The sequence below is a fragment of the Pleurodeles waltl genome, chromosome 2_1 (genome assembly GCF_031143425.1).
Source record: "Pleurodeles waltl isolate 20211129_DDA chromosome 2_1, aPleWal1.hap1.20221129, whole genome shotgun sequence".
Lineage (NCBI taxonomy): Eukaryota > Metazoa > Chordata > Amphibia > Caudata > Salamandridae > Pleurodeles > Pleurodeles waltl.
Window position 1 is genome coordinate 47122794 of NC_090438.1, and position 22511 is coordinate 47145304.

Sequence of the window (22511 nt, forward strand, 5' to 3'; positions counted from 1 at the left end):
CTGCACTTAAAATTCATCTGTGCCTTACAGCCTGTCTCCAATCCATGTCTGGCTGGGTTAGTTGACAGCTCCCCTCTGGAACTCACCCAGACAACCACAAACACAGGATACTCAGTCACACCTGCACTCATCTGCATACTGAATGGGTCTTCCTGGGCTGGAAGGGTGGAGGGCCTAACACTTACATTTCAAAGGCTAGTGGCCTGCCCTGACACAATGGACTGCCAAACTCCCTACTTGGACCCTGGCAGGCACACCTGTACTGAAAGGGGACCTTGTGCACTTCAAAACCACTCTTTGAAGTCTCCCCCACTTCAAAGGCATTTTGGGGTACATAAACTGGGTCCCTGACCCCACCAAATCAGACACTTCTGGGCCTGAACCTGCAACCTGTCAAGAGGAACTGCCTGGCTGCCCAAATGACTCATCTGGAGTGCTTTGCTGTGAAGGACTGCTGCCCTACTGTTGCCCTGCTGCCTTCTGACTTTGCTGAGAAGTCCTCTCCAAGGGCTTGGATTGAGCTTGCCTCCTGTTTTCTAAAATCTCAGGGCCAAAAAGACTTCATCTCTTCAAAACTCCTTGTGTGCTGAAAATCGATGCACAACTTGCCAGAAACTACCTTGCGACGAGAAAATCACTGCACAGCCGAACCAGAACGATGTAGCCCGACTTCCGAGTGAAGAATCTACGTAGCGCCTGCCTTGCAGCCGGACCCACAGCCTTACCGGATTGATGCACAGCCGAACTGGAATGATGCAGCCCGACTTCCGAGTGAAGAATTGACGCAGCGTCTGCCGTGCGACAGAAAATTTGATGCATCGCCATACCGGATCAACTTTGGCCCACACACCCAGGATTTCCATGCATCGTCCCTGGGCATCTAAAAGATCCCTGCATCGCACTGAGGAACCAAGACTGCGTGCCGGAAATTAACGCAAAGCCCCTTGCAGAGTGGAAACAAAGCATTGTCTGTGCCGCGTCGGAAAATCCGACGCACACCCTACTTTTCCACGCATCTCCTCCTCTGTGGTCTCCGTGCGTGTTATTTTTGACGCAAACCAGGTACTTTGTGCAAACAAGAGACAACTGTTGATTTCTAAGATGTAAGACTCTTTTTAAACTTGCAAAAGTGATATCTCAACTTGTGCTTATTGAATCTTTATCATTTTGACCTTAATTTAACCAGATAAATATGTTCTATTTTTCTAAACCTGTGTGGCGTATTTTTGTGGTGTTTTCACTGTGTTACTCTATGGTTTATTGCACAAATACTTACACATTGCCTTCTAGGTTAAGCGTGACTGCTCAGTGCCAAGCTATCGGAGGGTGGGCACAGGTTAATTTGGATTGTGTGTGACTTACCCTGACTAGGATTATGGTCCCTATTTGGACCAGGGTGAATACCTCTGCCAACTAGAGACCCCATTTCTAACTCTATCTATCTATCTATCTATCCCTCTCTATTAATTCAATATTTTCTATATATGGAACCCTCTCTATCTAGCTATCTGCCAATGCAACCATCTCGATCTATGTAATCATTTATCTCTCTATGCAACACTATATCTGCAATGCTATCAATCAGGCTACGCAATCCTATCAATGTATACAATTCTATCTGTCCTTGCAAGCCTCTTTATCTTTCTTTTCAACACTCCCTATCTATTTGTGATGAACATTTATGAAAATATTATTTAAAAAGCATTAGCAAAGGTAAGAGGCTGGAGGTCAACACCAGAACGATTGTTTTTTTTTTTTTTTAGGTCTGGTGTTAGCGAAAACCTTTTGTTTTTACTAAAATTATGTGTATATCATAATTGCTTTTAAAGGTTTACAGACTGTTTTGCAGCATTTACATGTTTCTTCCATCCACTGCAGCACACATTAGGGGCAGTGGGTCAGCCCACTTAAGCCACTGGCTGACTTCAGTGTAAGCTACGCATGCTGCCCTTTCACAAGGCGCACACCCACATTCAAAGTAGTTTCCTTCAGTGCCAGGGGCTAGTGTGATTATGGTTGCTTTTCTTAGATTGATGAGGGCCCCGTAGCTTTCCCAAGAATAAAGTTTTGGAAACCCCATAACAGAACAAAATAAGAATCACCAAAGTCAAAAGGCTGGTGGCCAACGCCAGGCCTCCTGGCTTTGCAAATGCTTGTTCATTTTATGTTATGAGGAATTCATAAAATGTATAGAAGGGATCTTTGGTGGTAAAATACTTAATGGTGCAAATGCAGTTTAATGTCATGAATGGGGTTTTGGTCTGTAAGGCGGTCTCTCAAACATTTGAAGTTTGCTCGGGGTTGCACATGGTGTCCCACTGATGCTTTTTAAAACCCTGTGATTTAACAAGCCTGACTGCTCACGTTACACCTGTTATCAGTCACTGCTCACTAACAGGCTGAATCCTCGATGTTTTAAATGACTGTTTAAATAACTGCGTTACATAAATTCAATAAATATTTTTGTTACCGTCGAGTTAGTTAGCTGTGAGGGGCTCTGCGGGTCACTTGTCCAGCTGCAAGTGGTCCGAATCTTATTAAGTAAATGGGTGCATGAATAAAAATAAATAAGCATTGGTCAGTCACTCAGTTCAGAAGTCATAGCATAGCCTGTGATTGCACCGGCTGCCATGTGTCGTGCGATGTCACTTCCGCCTTTTGCAGTGATTGGGTGAAATGGCGTTGGTGTCCTCAGAGGCAGGAAGTGAGGTTTAGGGGTACAGTTCTTAAGGGTTTGCCATTGCTCAGTCTAGCCACTAGAGGTTGGCTTTAAAGAACGCAGCGCTGGCTCCCTATTGTGGCACGCCCATTAACACCCCACGTTGTGAATTTTAAAAAGTTGCCAGAAGAAACCTACCTCTTTGCCATTGTAAATGAAGAGCACGCGTCCGTCAAACGTGGCCCACACCACCTCGTACCTGTGGGGTCAGAGGGCACATGTTAGCGCTTTTCTCCATGCAATCTCGGGGCCCATAAAGCGCTATCTGAATAATCGAAATCCACAACCAAGGCTAGTCATCAACTCAATTTAAGTTTAAATTTAAATAACATGAAGCACATTAGGCTCCACAAGCAAGACATCGAGCGGCTACGTTTTCAAACCACAAAGGTTTATTAAAAAAAAGGTTAAAACGATCACAAACTCAGAATTACCAAATTCATGCCAATCCAAACATGAATGCATTTAGCAAATATGAAGTTGAAATCAATCAGTGATATTAGCGAAAGAAGAAATAAGAACAAGTTGTCTTAAAAGGAAAAGGTTGAGTAAATAAGGTCTAAGCTGACTCTAAAGGGATAGACGCATCTTCAGGAAAGTTCTGAGCTACACGAGCTTAAATCACACAATTCTAGCATTTGTTACATCTCTCTACACAAGGCTCCCACATAATGCTCTAATTAGGTTAAACCATAGAGAGAGAATCTAGGGCTCGTGAGATCCTCCAGATACTGCGCAATCCAGCCTCTCCAAGCGCCCTTCACACTTACAAGAACCATTAGACCGGCCTGTTCTCTGCAGGTCTAGAGTTGACACTGATGAGAACATTCTGCAGTTATCAGGGAAAGGAGAACATTTCACATGAGAAAGAAAGCAAAGAGACATTGCGTTTGTTCATTGCGAGTTCTGCTTCTCCCAGAAATAAAATACACAAATGACATGAAACGCGGTGACTCCCAAACGTTCACCATTTTAGCGCAGGCCTAAGTTAGCTATGGTCAGTCCAAACGTGAACAGTCAGTTAAAAGCATTTGCGTGTTCTCATGGTAATGTTGACAAAAGCAAATTATTAGGAAAACTAACCCTATCACTTAGTAAGGGTTATGAGGTCCAGGAACACTAAACTCACACAGTCATGGACCTGAGGCACCTTCACCGGTCGCTCCAGAATGCTTCACACCCAACATTTACCAGAAATCATTGAAGCTGACACATTTCCCTCACATAGTGATTCAAGCGTTCACAATAACATCTCCCAAGCCGAATCAGATCTTGGAGTCGTCTGGAAAGTCTCCCACTGAATAGTACATACACTTAAGTACCACACCAGTGGCCGGCTAGGCGCTATAGAAATGCCAACACCACAGCGCAGTGGTTCTTAAACTTTTGACTTCTGTCGCTCCCCAATTAATCATTACAGGAACCTGGGGACCCCCCACTGAGTCATTACAGGAACGCAAGGACCCCCCCACTGAGTCATTACTGGAATCCGTGGACCCCCCACCGAGTCATTACTGGAATCCGTGGACCCCCCCACCTAGTCATTACAGGAACGCAAGGACCCCCCACTGAGTCATTACTGGAATCCGTGGACCCCCCACTGAGTCATTACAGGAAACCAAGGACCCCCCACTGAGTCATTACAGGAATGCAAGGACCCCCCACTGAGTCATTACTGGAATCCGTGGACTCCCCACAGAGTCATTACAGGAACCCAAGGACCCCCCACTGAGTCATTACAGGAACACAAGGACCCCCCAGTGAGTCATTACTGGAATCCGTGGACCCCCCACAGAGTCATTACAGGAACCCGGGGACCCCCCACTGAGTCATTACAGGAACACAAGGACCCCCCAGTGAGTCATTACTGGAATCCGTGGACCCCCCACAGAGTCATTACAGGAACCCGGGGACCCCCCCACTGAGTCATTACAGGAACACAAGGACCCCCCAGTGAGTCATTACTGGAATCCGTGGACCCCCCACAGAGTCATTACAGGAACCCGGGGACCCCCCCCACTGAGTCATTACAGGAACACAAGGACCCCCCAGTGAGTCATTACTGGAATCCGTGGACCCCCCACAGAGTCATTACAGGAACCCAAGGACCCCCCACTGAGTCATTACAGGAACACAAGTACCCCCCAGTGAGTCATTACTGGAAATCCGTGGACCCCCCACTGAGTCATTACTGGAAGCCGGGGGCCCCGACCTAAGCATTTTCGATTACTTGAACCGCACAACAATACCCCAAAAAATAGCTGGGGATTTTCTGAATTCAATTGAGTGCACTCGTCGTCCATGCTATATTCTGTTTGACGCACCTGCGCTGCTCCCAGGGATCACTCCGAGGAGACTAATGTAATTTGTAGTCTCCAATTTCAAATTCCTTCATATTTACAGAACATTTTAAAATTCCCAATTGTACAAGTTGCTTCTTTATTTATATACACTTTTTTAATCTGTTTATTTTGTTTATTTTCCTATGCAGTCGCGGATACCCTGAGTTGGCTTCAAGGACCCCCAAGGGTCCCCGGACCACAGGTTGAGAACCACTGCCGTAGCGCAATTTACAGCTCATCTACAAACCAGGCGTTGGACTAATTCTAGGCCACACAGTGGCGTGTCAAAGAGTTCAGGGATGAGGTTAAGGAAGATTCTCTAGTACTGTCAGGGACAGAGACTCAGAACTGTGGAACACCAGCCCAGAAACACAAGAAAAAACAATGGTAGTGTGACAGATCGCATGTAAAGTCCAACTATGATAGCCCTCTGAGGTCCTGAATCCCAAAGATATCTGAACGATTACATCCTCGCATATGTGGTGATTGCCAAATACTGGAAATTTACAAACATCTGCAAGATTACTCCTGGAAACCTGTGACTCCTACAAATGTTTGTGAATTACCCGTAATGATGGTGGAAAGGGCTTTCTGCATGCATAAACATATACAGTGTACAAGGGAGAACAGGGAAAAGCCAATATTTGGGGGAAATTGGTAGTTTATTTTGTTTTGCCTATGGAGACTCCACCACCCCCTAATTTCAATTACTTTCCAATTGTTATTGCTGTTATGGAAAGGTATTTACTCTTATCTTTGTTGAAAAAAAGGTTTTGAACACCCAAAACCTCTTTTGCAAGTTCCCACACGCTTCACCTTAAATGGTCACTCTCTGAAACTACACATGCGTGATATTAAAACCATGACGAAACAATACTACGCATGCGTAAATGGATTAAGAAGTGAAAGGTCACCTTTTGTGAATTTACACAAACCAGTGACTTTGTAAACTGAGTGAATGGGAAAGTTCTCATCTAGGGAAAATAACTTAAGATCCAATACTATTATGACATAAGTCCAGATAGTTTATGGATAAAAGTTCAGAAAATGGCAATTCTCAAGAAAATTTAACTTGAATTTGTTTCTGTCGAGTAAGCTCACTTCTCGTCATGCCACATCTCCAGGAATCCGCTCTGTTCCATCGTCAATGGCGCATCTCTGGGCGCAGGGTGTCGCGAAGGCCCCGCTGGAACGTACCACCTGGAGATCGAGGGACGCTTCGGAATGGCAGGAGGTGAGGGGCGCTCTGGTTTTCTAAAGAGAATGAAAGGATCCGTTAGAGACCACATACATGGACAATATGGAAGCTGACAATCCAAGGGAAGAGTGTTTATGGAAATCAGGGTATTAAAGGAAGTGAAAATATTAATGTTAACTAAATCAGTGTGTAGAATTAAAGCAGGGGGAGTACAATAGCGCGGTGTCCTGCCTCTTACAGGGGCAGCAAACTTGGGAGAGATGTTAAACCTTCTACATCGAGTCCAGGACCAGGATTAGATTTAGGTGACAGTGAGTGGGATTATAGACAACTGCCTTAAACCCAACTAAAGTGCATGACTTGCGTAACAGCGATGACCTTTACGTCTTGTTTTAGGAGAACTGAAGATGTGCAAATAGAAAATTTAACAAAATTAAACTAAATAACAGAATATCCAAACTAGTAAATGTAAATTAAAGATTATTTATGAAAAAACAATTACATGAATGAAGGGCAGAAGTACAGGATTTCCAAGTGGATTCCAATGTGTGATCCAAGGATTCCAAGGTTTCAGACTAACTACAGGGGGTATGCCTTAGTGTGGAGGCAGAATACAGCCTATTCAACTGTAAGTGGGGCTGTGTCCAGGCCCCTCTCTCCCATCCTGCCACTGATGGCCTATCCAGACACACCTAAACTCTCTATTGTGTGTGGCTGTCTAGGAGGAATACACAAAGCTCAACTGTCAGCTACGTCCATCATGTGACCGGAGAGAGGCTACAGGCACTAAATGACTCAGGTAGGAAAAAGACACTTTCTAAAAGTGGCACTTTCAGAGTTGTAATTTAAAACCCAACATCACCATATCTTAGGGTTTTAAATTAGAATTCCAGGGACAGCCATGAACTGGTTATCTCTTCCTATTTGGAATTTATACCTACATAATGTAATAAGGTAACTCCAATGTTATCCTATGGGAAGGAAAGGCCTCGCAGTTGTGAAAAACAAATGTAAGTGTTTTTCACTACCAGGACATATAATAAAACCTAAAAGTACATGTCCAACTTTTTTGTCAAACTTCTTTTTATTAAGTTTTTCTAGTAACAAAGCCTGGTGAGGCCTTCAGACAGTGGTAACAGCACATCTACAGGTGGATATAGTACATCACAGTGATACATATAGAGACCATGCCATCCGCATTTCAAAGGATGCAGTGCGAGATGCCATGTCAAATAACCAAATGTACATAAATCAGCATTTATAGTGTTACAAAACCTAGAACAAAACTAAAAAAAAAAAAAAACACTAAAAAATACCTAGGTGAATGAGTTATGTTGCTCTTTTTATATATAGTTTAAACGAGTGCATGCACACACATTAAAACTGGACAAATTACACACAAGGAACAGGCCACCAAAGGGAGGCCCATGGACAGATAGCTTACCAAGGGATCCCATGAGTACCATTGTGCCATTGTGTTACCACCACAGCTGCTTTCTTCCATGCCGCAGCGATTGTTAGTTTTACCTCCCCCAAGCATAGCCACGTTCTTGCTTAGTCGCTTCTAGTTTGATATTTTAGGGAGTCATCTCTGAGGCCTAAGAGTGCGAGCTCCGGCATTTCCGGAATTGGATAGCTCAGTATCTCTTTAATGTGAGCCAACATCTGTGCCCAAAAGGGCTGAATCACTGGGCAGTCCCACCAAGTGTAATGAAACTCCCCTATCAGCCCACAGCCCCTCCAGCATAGATCTGAGGTAGCAGGCAAGAACTTTTTCAACTTTGAGCGCTACAAAGCCTCCGGGTAGTATGGCGCTATATAAAACACCGTAACATAACATAAATACCAATCATAGACTGTCTCATAGTGAGCCTCACTCATGCCCAGTGAATGGTTATGTTTCGGTATGTCCCTCCAAAGAGTTTTCCACTTCCCTTCTGGTATTCCCTGTCCCAGAGTGTGTGGGGTGAGCTGTCTGGTTAATAACAGAGAGCAGAGAAAGGAAATGGTTCCTCTAGAGGTACCAGCAGCCCTCGCAAAGTGTTCGCTTGGAGTAAATTCTCTAATGGCCGCCTCTTGAACCTCCGCTTGTAGCGTCCAGAGTTTCAGTTGTAGGTAGTGGAGGTGTTCCAAGGCAGGAAGATTATACTCCCATTGGCAGTTGTCAAAGATCAATGTATCCCAGTTATGGAACAGATCAGTCAAGGTAGGACATCCTCCAAGCATCAAAGGGGCCTGGTTGGGCTGCCGGGGGAAAACACTAGATTATAATGAATCGGGTAAGCGGGGGCTGGAAGGTCGTCCACCCGGTCGATCTGTTCACTGCACCCCAGATTGTAAGGGTTGTTTTCATGGGTGTACTTAAGTATGCATTCTGGGGTCGGGCTGACTTTCATTTCCATATTCCATCCCAGATGACTCTCCCCACCACAGCCCTGTCCATGTGGAGCCAGTGTTTATCTGACTTGCGTTTCGAACATTCAGATAGGACACACAATTGGGCCGCTTAGTAATATAGATGAAAAGCGGGTAAGGACAGGCCCACGTCCCCTTTGTGCATCTGAGTAATTTAAATGGTAAGCGAGCTCGTTGGTTCTGCCCTATCAAACAAGTGAGTGAAGTGCGCAGCGTTAGGAAGAATTTGTGGTCAAGAGTAACAGGGAAGCTTTGAAAAAGATACAAGAAATTCAGCAAAACCATTATTTTTATAGCATGTATTCCGCCCAACCATGACAAGCATGGGGCGCCCATCTCTTAAGGTCATTTTTTAATTGTGGCATAAGTGGCGGGGAGTTAGCCTGGAACAAGCTCGTAAGTTTAGGAGTGAGTTTGATGCCTAGGTAAGTGAGCTCTGTCTTTGCCCATTGGAAGGGAATTTGTCTATTAAAGCTGACATGTCATTCTCAGATAGCATTAGATTAAGCAAGGAGGATTTAGCCATATTGATTTGTAGGCCAGCCACTCCCTCAAGGTATAGAAACTCCTCTTGCAAAGCCATCCGGGATCATTGGGGTGATGTACGTACCAATAAAATATCATCTATGAACAAGAACATGTTCCACTGAACTGAACCAGATGCCACTGATAGAATGGTTTGGATTGGATTGCTGCTAGGGGTTCCATGCTCAAAGCAAACAGTAGAGGGGACAACGGACATCCCTGCCTCGTTCCTCGACCCAGACTGAACAACTCGGAGTTAAGGACATTGACCATAACTCTCGACTTGGGTATGGCATAATGGGCTTTAATCATTGCAATAAAGGCCTCACAGAAGCAGAACTGTTTCAGAGTGTGATATAAGAGGTGCCAATCCACCCAGTCAAACATCTTCTCGGCATCCAAGCCCAATAAAACTGCCGGAATTTGCTTCTTAGTAGCTTTCTCTAACAGGTGAACCACCCTCCTCACATTGTCATGGGTTTGTCTGCCCTTGATAAAGCCTCATGTCCAACTTTTGTAACACATTGCAAACTGCCCTTTGGGCTATCCAGGGCCTACCCTAGGGGTGACCTATATGTATTAAAAAGGAAGGTTTAGGCATGGCAAAAGGTATTTTTTGCCAGGTGGAAATGGCAGTTTAGAACTGCACACACAGGCTGCAACGACAGGTCGGAGACATCTTTAAATGGCTACTTGAGTAGGTGGCACAATCAGTGCTGCAGGCCCACTAGCATTTAATTCACAGGCCCTGGGTACATGTAGTACCACATTACTAGGGACTTACAAGTAAAACTGAATATGCCAGATGGGAATAAGTCAATATTACCATATTTAAAGGAGAGCGCACAAGCACTTTGGCACTGGTTGGGCGTGGTAAATTGCTCGGAGTTCCAAGGCCACCAAAAACGAGATCAGTAAAAATGGAGGAGGAAGGAAAAATGTTTGGGGGAAGGCCACCCTAAGGCTGGGAGGTCTAACACCAGCTCTGAGGGCAGACTGGAGGTCAGTCAAAAAAGACAAAGGAAAGGGAGATGGGAAGGGGGGGCCCTAGAGGGGACGGCAGGTGGCTTGATCTGCTTGCCCAATTGATGGGTCTACCTTCTGCCACTCACTGTCCTCAGTCATAGTCACTGGGACTGCCACACAGACAGGTGATGCTCAGCCAGTCGTGTGGCGCAGAGTCAGCTGGGTCACAAGGGTGAAAGTGCACAAGGGCCTTGTAGTCCCCTCACTGGCCTGAACGCTGCTTCAAAGCCAGAGATGCTCAAGGTACGCGCTTCCGCTAATGAACTGATGACGCGGGCTGACGTGCCCTACGCTGGGGAAAATCAAGTTACAGGAAAGAGAGACAACAGCACCGTATTCAGGGCAGCAGAGGACTATAGGAAGGCAGAGCACCCCTGCGACCAGAGTACCAATGGAAGTCAAAGTGCTAATGAATCACCATAATAATATATGTTTAAGTATTAATGAACTTCAGAGTATGAATAGGATCAGAGTACTAATGGAGGTTTGAGTATTAATGGGAGTCAGTGCTAAAGGAGCATTAATCAACACCAGGGTAATAATGGATGCAGAGTACTAATGGAAGACAGAGTACCAATGAACAACCAAGTCCTAATGCAAGTTACAGTAATGACTCTGTAATAATGACTCAAAGCACTAATGGAAATGCCAGTACTCTTGGGAGTATATAGGCATTTAGAGTATTAATGGAAGTCTGAACACTACTGACATCTGTATAGCAATGGAGGTCGGAGTACTAATATATTTAGAGTGTAGCAATGGGAGTCAGAGTGTCAGTAGAGTCAGGGTACTAATGGAAGTCAGCCTATAACTGGAACCACAGCCACGGCGGAAATCAGAGGAGTAATGGAAGTCAAACCGCTACACCTGGAATCACAGTAACAGTGGAAATCGGACGACAAATGTATTTAGAGTACTAATTAAGCCAACCTACAACTGAAATCACAACAACAGTGGAAATCAGAGGAGTAATATATTTAGAGTACTAATGAAGTCAACCTACAACTGAAATCACAACAACAGTGGAAATCAGAGGACTAGTGCATTTAGAGTACTAATGAAGTCAACCTACAGCTGGAATCACAACAGTGGAAACCAAAGGAGTAGTGTATTTAGAATACTGATGGAAGTCAAACACTTACAAGTGGAATCACAGCGACAGTGGAAATCATAGGAGTAATGTATTTAGAGTACTAATGGAAGCCACACAAATGGGGGTCTAAGTTCCACTGTGTTGAGAGTACTAATACGATTCAGAGGACCAATACAAGTTGGGGCACTAGGAGGAGTCGGTCATAATGGAAGGCAGAGTAGAAACTTAAGTTTGGGTAGTAATGTACGATTGTTAAATAGTAGGAATGGAGGTCAGTATACTAATGTTACTCAGATGGGAGTCAGCGTATTCTTCACAGCTATCTAATGCTGCCTCACCCCTACGATGGGCCCACTGGTAGAACACTCACTGACAAGTAAAATGCCACCAATCCACTCTTCAAAGAAAAACTAGAGAAGGTCACAAAGTCCACGGGTCACACTATAACAATCAACACAATGCACCCAAATAGAGGCACTTCACCCTTTCACCCTGGGTGACCTAGCGGACCTCCCAGGCACTCTCAGTCTGCTGCATGGATGAGCTCATCTCTTCCTGGAGAGGGAAGTCTGCGTCCGGAGAAGCAGTCACTCCTCCACCAATCCTAGTCTAAGCCTCACTCACTCAAGGCATGTTCCAAAATGTCCTCAAATTGGACACATCTTCCTGCTGGTACAGAACCCCAACTTTAATCATGAGGACTGGACCTTGACAATTATCATTAGATTACAACCGTCCAATCCCTGATAATATCATGGAGAGGGCAGTCTGCACTCAGCTGCATGAGTGACTCAAGAATAATGTTCTTCTACACAACTACGGGCCCGATTCACAAAGGTAAACTTAGACCAAAAGTCTAAGTTTAGACCTAAAGTCTAACTTTACTTTGAGCAAACTTAGACTTTTGGTCTATGTTTAGATTTTTGGTCTGAACTTAAAGCAAAAGTCTATACCTAGACCCAAAGTCTGAATTTACTATGAGTAAAGTTAGACTTCAGATCTAAATATTGAGTTTTGGTTTCAATTTATCTTTGTGAGTTGGGCCCTAAGAGTTAGGGTGCAGAACTGGAACAGCAACCACCAAGGATATTGATAGCACCTCCGCATCAGCAACAGCACCACCGTCCTTACCTTTCTCAACTTCTCTGCAGTATTCAACTCAGTTGGCCGTTGAGTACTGCTCAACACTCTTCCTACATGAGCTCGCCCATATGAACAGCCAAAGATCGAAGTGCATTACATGATCTGTGGCTTCCCAGAAGGACATCAGTGATTCTCCACAATTACCTGGAACAACTCGGCATACACTCCTGGTCAGCTAAAGCATCCAGATCCACAAATACATAGATGGCAGGAAGCCCTACTTCAAGGTTGATACCAACATGGAAATTGATCACTAGAAAGATTAAGGGCCTGATTTAGAACTCAGCAGACGGGTTTCTCCGTCACAGTGTTGATGGATATCCAGTCTGACGAAATCTAAATCCCATTATATCTAATAGGATTTATATTTCGGCGGACGGGATATCCGTGGATTTAGATTTTTGGCGGACTGGATATCTGTCACCATTGTGACAGAGTAACCAATACCCCAAGTTCTAAATCAGGCCCTAACTCTGAATTATTCAAACCTAGATGTCAGAGGACTACTTGAGGTTGAAATTATACCAAGTATAGATACAAAAAAGGGATTCAGATATTAACATGTGTTGGGAATAGCCCTTTCTGCAGGGGTTCCCCTGTATTTGTGGCTTCTGAACTCCTGTTTTGATCCTGTGCTGAATTTCGTTGCTGGCTTTAGGACCCTGGGCACTTTATCACTGCTGACCAGTGCAAGTGCTCTCTGTCTAAATGTATTGGTGATTGGTTCATCCATGATTGGCATAACTGGTTTACCTGTAAGTCCCTCGTACAGTGCACAATGTGTGCCCAAGGCCTGTAAATCAAATGCTACTAGTGGGCCTGAATCACTGATTGCACACTTTTTGAACTGCTAGTTTGACCTGGCATGTACACCCACTTGCCAGGCCCAAACCTTCCCTTTTGTTACAGGTAAGCCCCCCGAAGGTAGGTACAAGGTAGTCCCATGGCCGAGCTGCAGTGTATGTAAAACGTAGGACATGTACTGGTGTGTTTTACATGTCCTGATAGAGAAATACTGAGAAATTCGATTTTCACAATTGCAAGGCCTATATCTCCCATAGGTTAACATGGGGACTGTATGAAATATCTTTTTAAGTGTAATTTTCCCATGGGGAGCAGATATAGATATGGAGGTTGCGGTCTCTGAACTCACAATTTAAAAACACATATTTTGGTGAAGTTGGTTTTTAAACAGTAACTTTGAAAATGCCACTTTTAGAAAGTGGGCATTTTCTTGCTTAAGCATTCTGTGCCTCTGCCGGTCTGCTGGAATACACGTCTGGGTCGGTGTTGGAAATGGCCCTTTTTGCAGGGTTATCCACAAACTTTTTGCCTTCTTCCTCCTATTTTTTCAGGTCTGTTTTTGCTGGTTTATTGTCTGCGCACTTTACCACTGCTAATCAGTGCTAAAGTGCAAGTGCTCCCTATAGAAATTGTACTGTTGATTGGTTTATCCATAATTGGCATATATGATTTACTGGTAAGTCCCTAGTAAAGTGCACTAGAGGTGCCCAGGGCCTGTAAATCAAATGCTATTAGTGGGCCTGCAGCACTGGTTGTGCCACCCACATTAGTAGCCCTGTAACCATGACTCAGACATGCCACTGCTATGTCTGTGTGTGCAGTTTTAAACTGCCAATTCGACATGGCAAGTGTACCCACTTGCCATGCCTAAACCATCCCTTTTACTGCATGTCAGGCACCCCTAAGGTGGCCCTAGGTAGCCTCAGGGGCAGGGTGCAGTGTATGTGTAGGGTAGGACATATACTAGTGTGTCTTATATGTCCTAACAGTGAAATACTGCCAAATTCGGGTTTCACTGTGCAAGGCCTATCCCTCTCATAGGTTAACATGGGGGCTGCCTTCAAATATCCTTAAAGTTCAGATTCCCTTTGAGAGCAGATACAAATATGGAGTTTAGGTTCTCTGAACTCACAATTTAAAAATACATCTTTTGGTGAAGTTGTTTTTTATATTGTCTGTTTGAAAATGCCACATTTAGAAAGTAGGCATTTTCATGCTTATTCCATTCTGTGACTCTGCCTGATTGTGGATTGTCTGTCTGGGTCAGTTTGACAGTTGGGCTATTTTGCACCTCTCTAGAAAGTGACACAAAAAGGGGCGGGTGTAGCCTGCATATCCTGCTGAGCCATCTGAACTGGAGGGAGAAGTGGTCGTTCACACCTGAAAGGACTGTGCCTGCCCTCACACAATGCAGTCTCCGACCCCCTGGTGTGCGTCTGTGGCCTGGCCTGGACAAGGAAGGATCTTGCAAACATGTGAGACTTTGCTATGAAGTTTGCCAACTTCAAAGGCAGAACAGGGTATAAGAAGAAGAACCAAAACCACAGACTATTAGAATCTTTCTGGACTCAAGAGGAACCTCTGCAAGGAAAAGAGCTGAAGAGCTGAAGGAGGAGTACTGTCCCTTTGCTGTGCTGCTTTGCTGGACTGGCCTGTAGTTGCTGCTTCTGCCTGAAAAGAGTGCAAAGGGTGAACTTTGCTGTGTATCCTGCTTGAGAAACTTGTCCAAGGGCTTGGAGTAGAGCTTGCCTCCTGTTGGAAGTCTCAGGGACACCAAAGACTTCAGTTTCCTCGACCTGCAGCACTGGGAACTGTGTGTTTTGTGCTGTTCAAGAGGAGACACCACAGCGACGCCGCCAACGATGCTGCTGGCCTGCACGATTGTCTGCCGACGCCGCACGGAGTCACATTGCCCCACTTCGCACCGTGACCCTGGTCTCACCGGCGCCATCACCAGACGACTTCACCGAGCCGCTGCTCGCACTGCGACCTGTAGGCCCTGCACTCCGGCATTGCCTGCTCACAACGCAGCCTGGGCCTCCCCGACGACGACGCTCCTGCTGACACCGGTGCCGCGGCCTGCACCGTGGTCTGTGGACACCGCTCGTGAGGAGCACAAAGCACCATCCAGTCCCGCACCACAGTCCCAGTACACTGACGCCAGCACCATCAACTCCAGTGTCGTCACAAAGCATCGCTGCCTGCACCGTGGCCTGTGGACTCCGCTCGTGAGGGTCACAAAACACTGTCCCGTTCCGCACCATTGGCCTGGGCCTACCGACGACAGCGCTTCTGCAACGACGACAATGCTGCCTGCACCCTCACCTGAGGAGACAGCACGTTGCACTGCCCCTCTTCACACAGCAGCCCTGGTCTCACCGATGTCGCTGGACGCCGTCAACGAGCAGCTGCCTGCACCGTGACATGTGGACACCTCATGTCACATCGTCCCACTTTGCACCGCAGTCCCGATGCCATCCACGCCAGCGCTCCTGACTTCATTAGCCCGGAGTTCGATCTGCAACGCGTGTGACTTCAAGGGCCCGACGACTCCTGCACCGACTCTGGAACAGACACCGCAACGTCAGCGACGCCACTCTCCGGAGCTCACTGCGAGGAACATGATGCCCTACAAATCCAAGGTACTGTTAGCAGGTCTTCCCGACACCGTAGCTGGTCCGCGACGCCACTGCCGGCCTGAACTGTTGGTTTTGTTGATCACAATGCCGTGTTAGCCCCGGTGGGAGCTATTGACTTCAAGGAACTGCATTTTTGAGAAATCTTGCAGAATTCCTATTTTCATTACTGTATGTTGGGTTTTTATCATATTTGGTCTTGTTTTACACAGATAAATATTGGCTGTTTTTCTAAAATTGGTGTGATGTCCTTTTGCAGTGTTTTCACTTATTACTGTGTGTTATGTGCAAATGCTTTACACGTTGCTTCTGCTTCTGAGATAAGCCTGACTGCTCGTGCCAAGCTACCAAAAGGGTGAGCAAGGGTTATCTGAGCGGGTATCTCTCTTATCCTGGCTAGAGTGAGGGTCCCTACATGGACAGGGTGCAAACCGACTGCCAACTAGAGACCCCACTTCTAACAGTCAGGATGACAGATGGGCTGTTTGTGAATTCACTCTAGACAGTCACACAAAGGGAGCTGAGGTATGCCCTGCTTATCCTGATGTGTCTTCCTGGGCTAGAGTGGTGGGAGGAGTTGACCCTTGCACCTGAATAGGGATGACCTTTTCCTTACACAATGCGGTCTCCAACCCCCTGGAGTGTGTCTGGGGCCAGGGCAGGAAATACAGGGTCTTGTGCACTACAAAGACTTTCCCTTGAAGTTTGCCTACTTCAAAGGCAGAAATTAGAATAAGTATTGGATCTCTGATACAACAATCTTAGAATCCTTCTGGACTGAGGTCATTCTCCCAGGAAGTAGAGCTAGATACTATAGGAGGGACTGACACTCTGCCAGTTTATTTGTCGTGCTAGCTTGCTGCTTCTGTCTGGGGAGTGAAAGGACTGAACGTTGCTTTCTGCATCCTGCTTCCAGAGTTTCTCCAAGTTTCTTCAATGGCTTGGACTGATTTTGCCACCTGTGCCTCCTGTTAGATGTCTCAGGGACATCAAAGACTTCATCTGCCAGCACCTGGTCACTCTTGCTGAGAGACCTGACTCGCCAAGTGGTGCCAAACCCAGTTCCTAGGCTTGGGTTGTGGTGTAATCAAGAAGAAATTTAAGTACATCGACTCCAGAGCGATTTCGGAACCGGCGCCGCTGTCCGACTCTGCACCGCTTCCTGCACCACAGCTGTGGTCCCCGCAGAGTGCAACAACCGCGATGGATGCCACGGGCCCGACGTCACCGCACCGCTGCTTGCACCACAGCTGTGGTCCCCGCAGAGTGCAACAACCGCGATGGACGCCACGGGCCCGACGTCACCGCACCGCTGCTTGCACCACAGCTGTGGTCCCCGCAGAGTGCAACAACCGCGATGGACGCCACGGGCCCGACGTCACCGCACCGCTGCTTGCACCACAGCTGTGGTCCCCGCAGAGTGCAACAACCGCGATGGACGCCACGGGCCCGACGTCACCGCACCGCTGCTTGCACCACAGCTGTGGTCCCCGCAGAGTGCAACAACCGCGATGGACGCCACGGGCCTGATGTCACTGCAGAGCCTTTGAAGAATCACCACAGAGTGAGTCCCGAGTGCCATGCCACCAACGTCTGTGACACCCGACTCTGCAGCAGCACCTGTGGCTACGTGGTGTACTCGCGACACCACGAATTCGATGTCCTGCTCGATTCATCGTCCGCGTCGGATCATAAGGAATCTATGACTCATCACCGATGCAGCATCACCTCCCCTGCACCCGTAAGGAACAGATGCCTCACCTCCCCTGCCTCGCAGTAAAGAACAGAAGTCTCACCTCCCCAGTAGCAGTAAGGAACTGATGCCACACCGGCTCCAGCGAGGCATCACCTCCCTGATTACGTGCAACGTCTTTGTTTCCTCATCATTTTGAAAGGTCCTGTGCCTGCGGTTCATGTGACTCTGTGACAGGCCCGCACTCCCTTGCGAGTGGCATCGGACTGTTGGGAACGACTCCGTCAAAGACGTTGTGATAACCCCAGTTCGAAGCACTTTACTGAGATTTAGGGGGTCCTTACGAACCTGGCGGTCGGAGACCGTCAGGGGTAATGTGGCGTCCGTACCGCCAACAGGCTGGCGGTACGGAGACCCATATTATGACCGCGGCGTTTTAGCCCTGGCGGTGATAATCCGCCAGGGCAGCGCTGGATTATGACTCCCCTACCACCAGCCTGTTTCTGGCGGTTTGCACCGCCAGGAAGAGGCTGGCGGTAAGGGGAGTCCTGGGCGCCCTAACAGGGCCCCCTGCAGCTTTTCACTGTCTGCATAGTATACAGTAATACTAAAAATAAAGGTACTTTATTTTTATGACAATATGCCAAAGTATCTCAGAGTGTACCCTCAGTGAGAGGATAGGAAATATACACAAGATATGTATACACAATACCAGAAATATGCAGTATAGTCTTAGAAAACAGTGCAAACAATGTATAGTTACAATAGGATGCAATGGGGACACATAGGGATAGGGGCAACACAAACCATATACTCCAAAAGTGGAATGCGAACCACGAATGGACCCCAAACCTATGTGACCTTGTAGAGGGTCGCTGGGACTATTAGAAAATAGTGAGGGTTAGAAAAATAGCCCACCCCAAGACCCTGAAAAGTGAGTGCAAAGTGCACTGAAGTTCCCCCAAGGACAAAGAAGTCGTGATAGAGGAATACTGCAGGAAAGACACAAACCAGCAATGCAACAACGATGGATTTCCAGTCGAGGGTACCTGTGGAACAAGGGGACCAAGTCCAAAAGTCACAAGCAAGTCGGAGATTGGCAGATGCCCAGGAAATCCCAGCTGTGGGTGCAAAGAAGCTTCTACTGGACAGAAGAAGCTAAGGTTTCTGCAGGAACGACAAGGGCTAGAGACTTCCCCTTTGGAGGACGGATCCCTCACGCCGTGGAGAGTCGTGCAGAAGTGTTTTCCCGCCGAAAGAACGCCAACAAGCCTTGCTAGCTGCAAATCGTGCGGTTAGCGTTTTTGGATGCTGCTGTGGCCCAGGAAGGACCAGGATGTCGCAAATTGCGCCAGGAGGTAGAGGGCACGTCGAGCAAGACAAGGAGCCCTCTTAGCAGCAGGTAGCACCCGGAGAAGTGCCAGAAACAGGCACTACGAGGATGCGTGAAACGGTGCTCACCCGAAGTTACACAAAGGAGTCCCACGTCGCCGGAGACCAACTTAGAAAGTCGTGCAATGCAGGTTAGAGTGCCGTGGACCCAGGCTGGACTGTGCACAAAGGATTTCCGCCGGAAGTGCACGGAGGCCGGAGTAGCTGCAAAAGTCGCGGTTCCCAGCAATGCAGTCTAGCGAGGTGAGGCAAGGACTTACCTCCACCAAACTTGGACTGAAGAGTCACTGGACTGTGGGGGCCACTTGGACAGAGTTGCTGGATTCGAGGGACCTCGCTCGTTGTGATGAGAGGAGACCCAAGGGACCGGTAATGCAGCTTTTTGGTGCCTTCGGTTGCAGGGGGAAGATTCCGTTGACCCACGGGAGATTTCTTCAGAGCTTCTAGTGCAGAGAGGAGGCAGACTACCCCCACAGCATGCACCACCAGGAAAACAGTAGAGAAGGCGGCAGGATCAGCGTTACAGAGTTGCAGTAGTCGTCTTTGCTACTATGTTGCAGGTTTGCAGGCTTCCAGCGCGGTCAGCAGTCGATTCCTTGGCAGAAGGTGAAGAGAGAGATGCAGAGGAACTCGGATGAGCTCTTGCATTCGTTATCTAAAGTTTCCCCAGAGACAGAGACCCTAAATAGCCAGAAAAGAGGGTTTGGCTACCTAGGAGAGAGGATAGGCTAGCAACACCTGAAGAAGCCTATCAGAAGGAGTCTCTGACGTCACCTGGTGGCACTGGCCACTCAGAGCAGTCCAGTGTGCCAGCAGCACCTCTGTTTCCAAGATGGCAGAGGTCTGGAGCACACTGGAGGAGCTCTGGACACCTCCCAGGGGAGGTGCAGGTCAGGGGAGTGGTCACTCCCCTTTCCTTTGTCCAGTTTCGCGCCAGAGCAGGGCTAAGGGGTCCCTGAACCAGTGTAGACTGGCTTATGCAGAAATGGGCACCAAAAGTGCCCATGAAAGCATTTCCAGAGGCTGGGGGAGGCTACTCCTCCCCTGCCTTCACACCATTTTCCAAAGGGAGAGGGTGTAACACCCTCTCTCAGAGGAAGTCCTTTGTTCTGCCATCCTGGGACAAGCCTGGCTTGACCCCAGGGGGGCAGAAACCTGTCTGAGGGGTTGGCAGCAGCAGCAGCTGCAGTGAAACCCCTGAAAAGGCAGTTTGGCAGTACCAGGGTCTGTGCTACAGACCACTGGGATCATGGGATTGTGCCAACTATGCCAGGATGGCATAGAGGGGGCAATTCCATGATCATAGACATGTTACATGGCCATATTCGGAGTTACCATTGTGACGCTACATATAGGTAGTGACCTATATGTAGTGCACGCGTGTAATGGTGTCCCCGCACTCACAAAGTCCGGGGAATTGGCCCTGAACAATGTGGGGGCACCTTGGCTAGTGCCAGGGTGCCCTCACACTAAGTAACTTTGCACCTAACCTTTACTAGGTAAAGGTTAGACATATAGGTGACTTATAAGTTACTTAAGTGCAGTGTAAAATGGCTGTGAAATAACGTGGACGTTATTTCACTCAGGCTGCAGTGGCAGGACTGTGTAAGAATTGTCAGAGCTCCCTATGGGTGGCAAAAGAAATGCTGCAGCCCATAGGGATCTCCTGGAACCCCAATACCCTGGGTACCTCAGTACCATATACTAGGGAATTATAAGGGTGTTCCAGTAAGCCAATGTAAATTGGTAAAATTGGTCACTAGCCTGTTAGTGACAATTTGAAAGAAATGAGAGAGCATAACCACTGAGGTTCTGGATAGCAGAGCCTCAGTGAGACAGTTAGGCACCACACAGGGAACACATACATATAGGCCACAAACTTATGAGCACTGGGGTCATGACTAGCAGGGTCCCAGTGACACATAACAAACATACTGAAAACATAGGGGTTTTCACTATGAGCACTGGGCCCTGGCTAGCAGGATCCCAGTGAGACAGTGAAAACACCCTGACATACACTCACAAACAGGCCAAAAGTGGGGGTAACAAGGCTAGAAAGAGGCTACTTTCTCACACAACCCCCCCAAACGAAGGACAATAAGGCTAACCTTGGCCAGTTGAGACTTTATTGTCTAAGTGGTGATAAGTAGAGAGTAGCTCTGCAATAGACTGGTTACTCCCTTTATCATCCACTATATGGTTACTTCCCTGTGGGGATGTAAACCACCCTGTTTGAAGTTTTTTAGCTAAGCAACAATGTGAAGATGTATTTTCAGAGTTTCTATCAGTAAGTTTTAGTTTAGAGCAGTGGGAATTGTCCACTGAACCTATTTGTAGTGATGGAAATGCCAGACAGGGATACTGTCTCAGAAAAGCCATAGCTGGGCAAAAACTTTGTCCATATGGCTGGAAGAGGGAACAGGGATGCTGTTTCTCTTGAGTTGGAGCAGGGCAGGAATGCTGTCCTATGAGCTCCACACTAGGGCAGGGATGCTGTACAAGTGTTGTGAGGCAGTGCAGAGTTTCTGCACTAAAGTTTCTCTGGGAGGGTTGGAGGGATGCTCCATGTTAACTAAAATGGTGCTCTTTTTGTCACCAATGTTAGTTATCCCACAGAGAGGTACTTCTACCTCAGGGAGTCCAGCTTTGCCAGCTGGTGATTCCCTTGGAACAGGTGCCACCCCAGGAGAGGTTTCTCCCACCACAGGAATGGTATCCTGAATGGTAGGGTGGTTAGGGGATACTGTGATACCCTTTTTACCTGTTGATGGAGAGGGTTCCTGAGTTTTCAGGCCTTCTCTCCTTTGCTTTTTCATTTCAGTAGAAATGAGAGGGAACAATTCCTCTGGGATGCCCAGCATGGCTGCATGGGCATAAAACTCTACATCAGCCCAACCTGAGGCCTCTAGGTCATTACCTAAGAGACAGTCTACAGGTAAGCTAGGTGATACCACCACCTGCTTAGGGCCAGTAACTCCACCCCAACTAAACTGAATTATAGCTAAGGGAAGAAACTTAGTGGAGTTATGGACATCAATAATCTTATACTGTTGTCCAATGATGTGTTGATCAGGGTGCACTAGGTTTTCAGTCACCAAAGTGATACTGGCACCTGTGTCCCTGTAGGCCAAGGCCTCAACACCATTTATTGAAACTGTCTGCCTGTACTTATCCATTGTAAGGGGACAAGCAGCCAGTGTGGCAAGGCCAATGCCACTAGGTGTGACAGAAACTGTCTTGGGACTGACTACCCCAGTTTCTACTATGGACCCATAAGTGAACCCAACTACACCCTTAACTTGACTGTTGCCAGCAGTCCCACCACTAGTACCACTACTGCTAGGGGCACTAGAGCTTGATGTATTAGTGGTGGTAGGCTCAGGGGGTTTACCTGGACAGGACTTATCCCCTGGCCTATGGCCTCTGTTTTTACACACAAAGCACCAAGGCTTTTTAAATTGTGTAGGTTGAGAAGAAGAGGAAGAATTAGTTTTATCCCCACCCTCTGAAGAGTGTTTAAGATTT

At 47.1% G+C, this 22511-nt stretch overlaps 1 protein-coding gene across 4 annotated transcripts in view; it reads right to left on the minus strand.

The window, feature by feature from the left end:
* Positions 1-22511, minus strand: part of LOC138261056 (arf-GAP with Rho-GAP domain, ANK repeat and PH domain-containing protein 1-like) — a 214305-nt gene that overhangs the window by 137848 nt on the left and 53946 nt on the right. For all 4 annotated transcript variants that reach the window (XM_069209692.1, XM_069209676.1, XM_069209685.1 and 1 more), the window contains 2 exons: positions 6163-6315; positions 2858-2918 (listed from right to left, as the gene is read on the minus strand). In XM_069209692.1, the coding sequence (XP_069065793.1) occupies positions 2858-2918; positions 6163-6315 (214 nt within the window). The remainder of the gene's footprint in view (positions 1-2857; positions 2919-6162; positions 6316-22511) is intronic.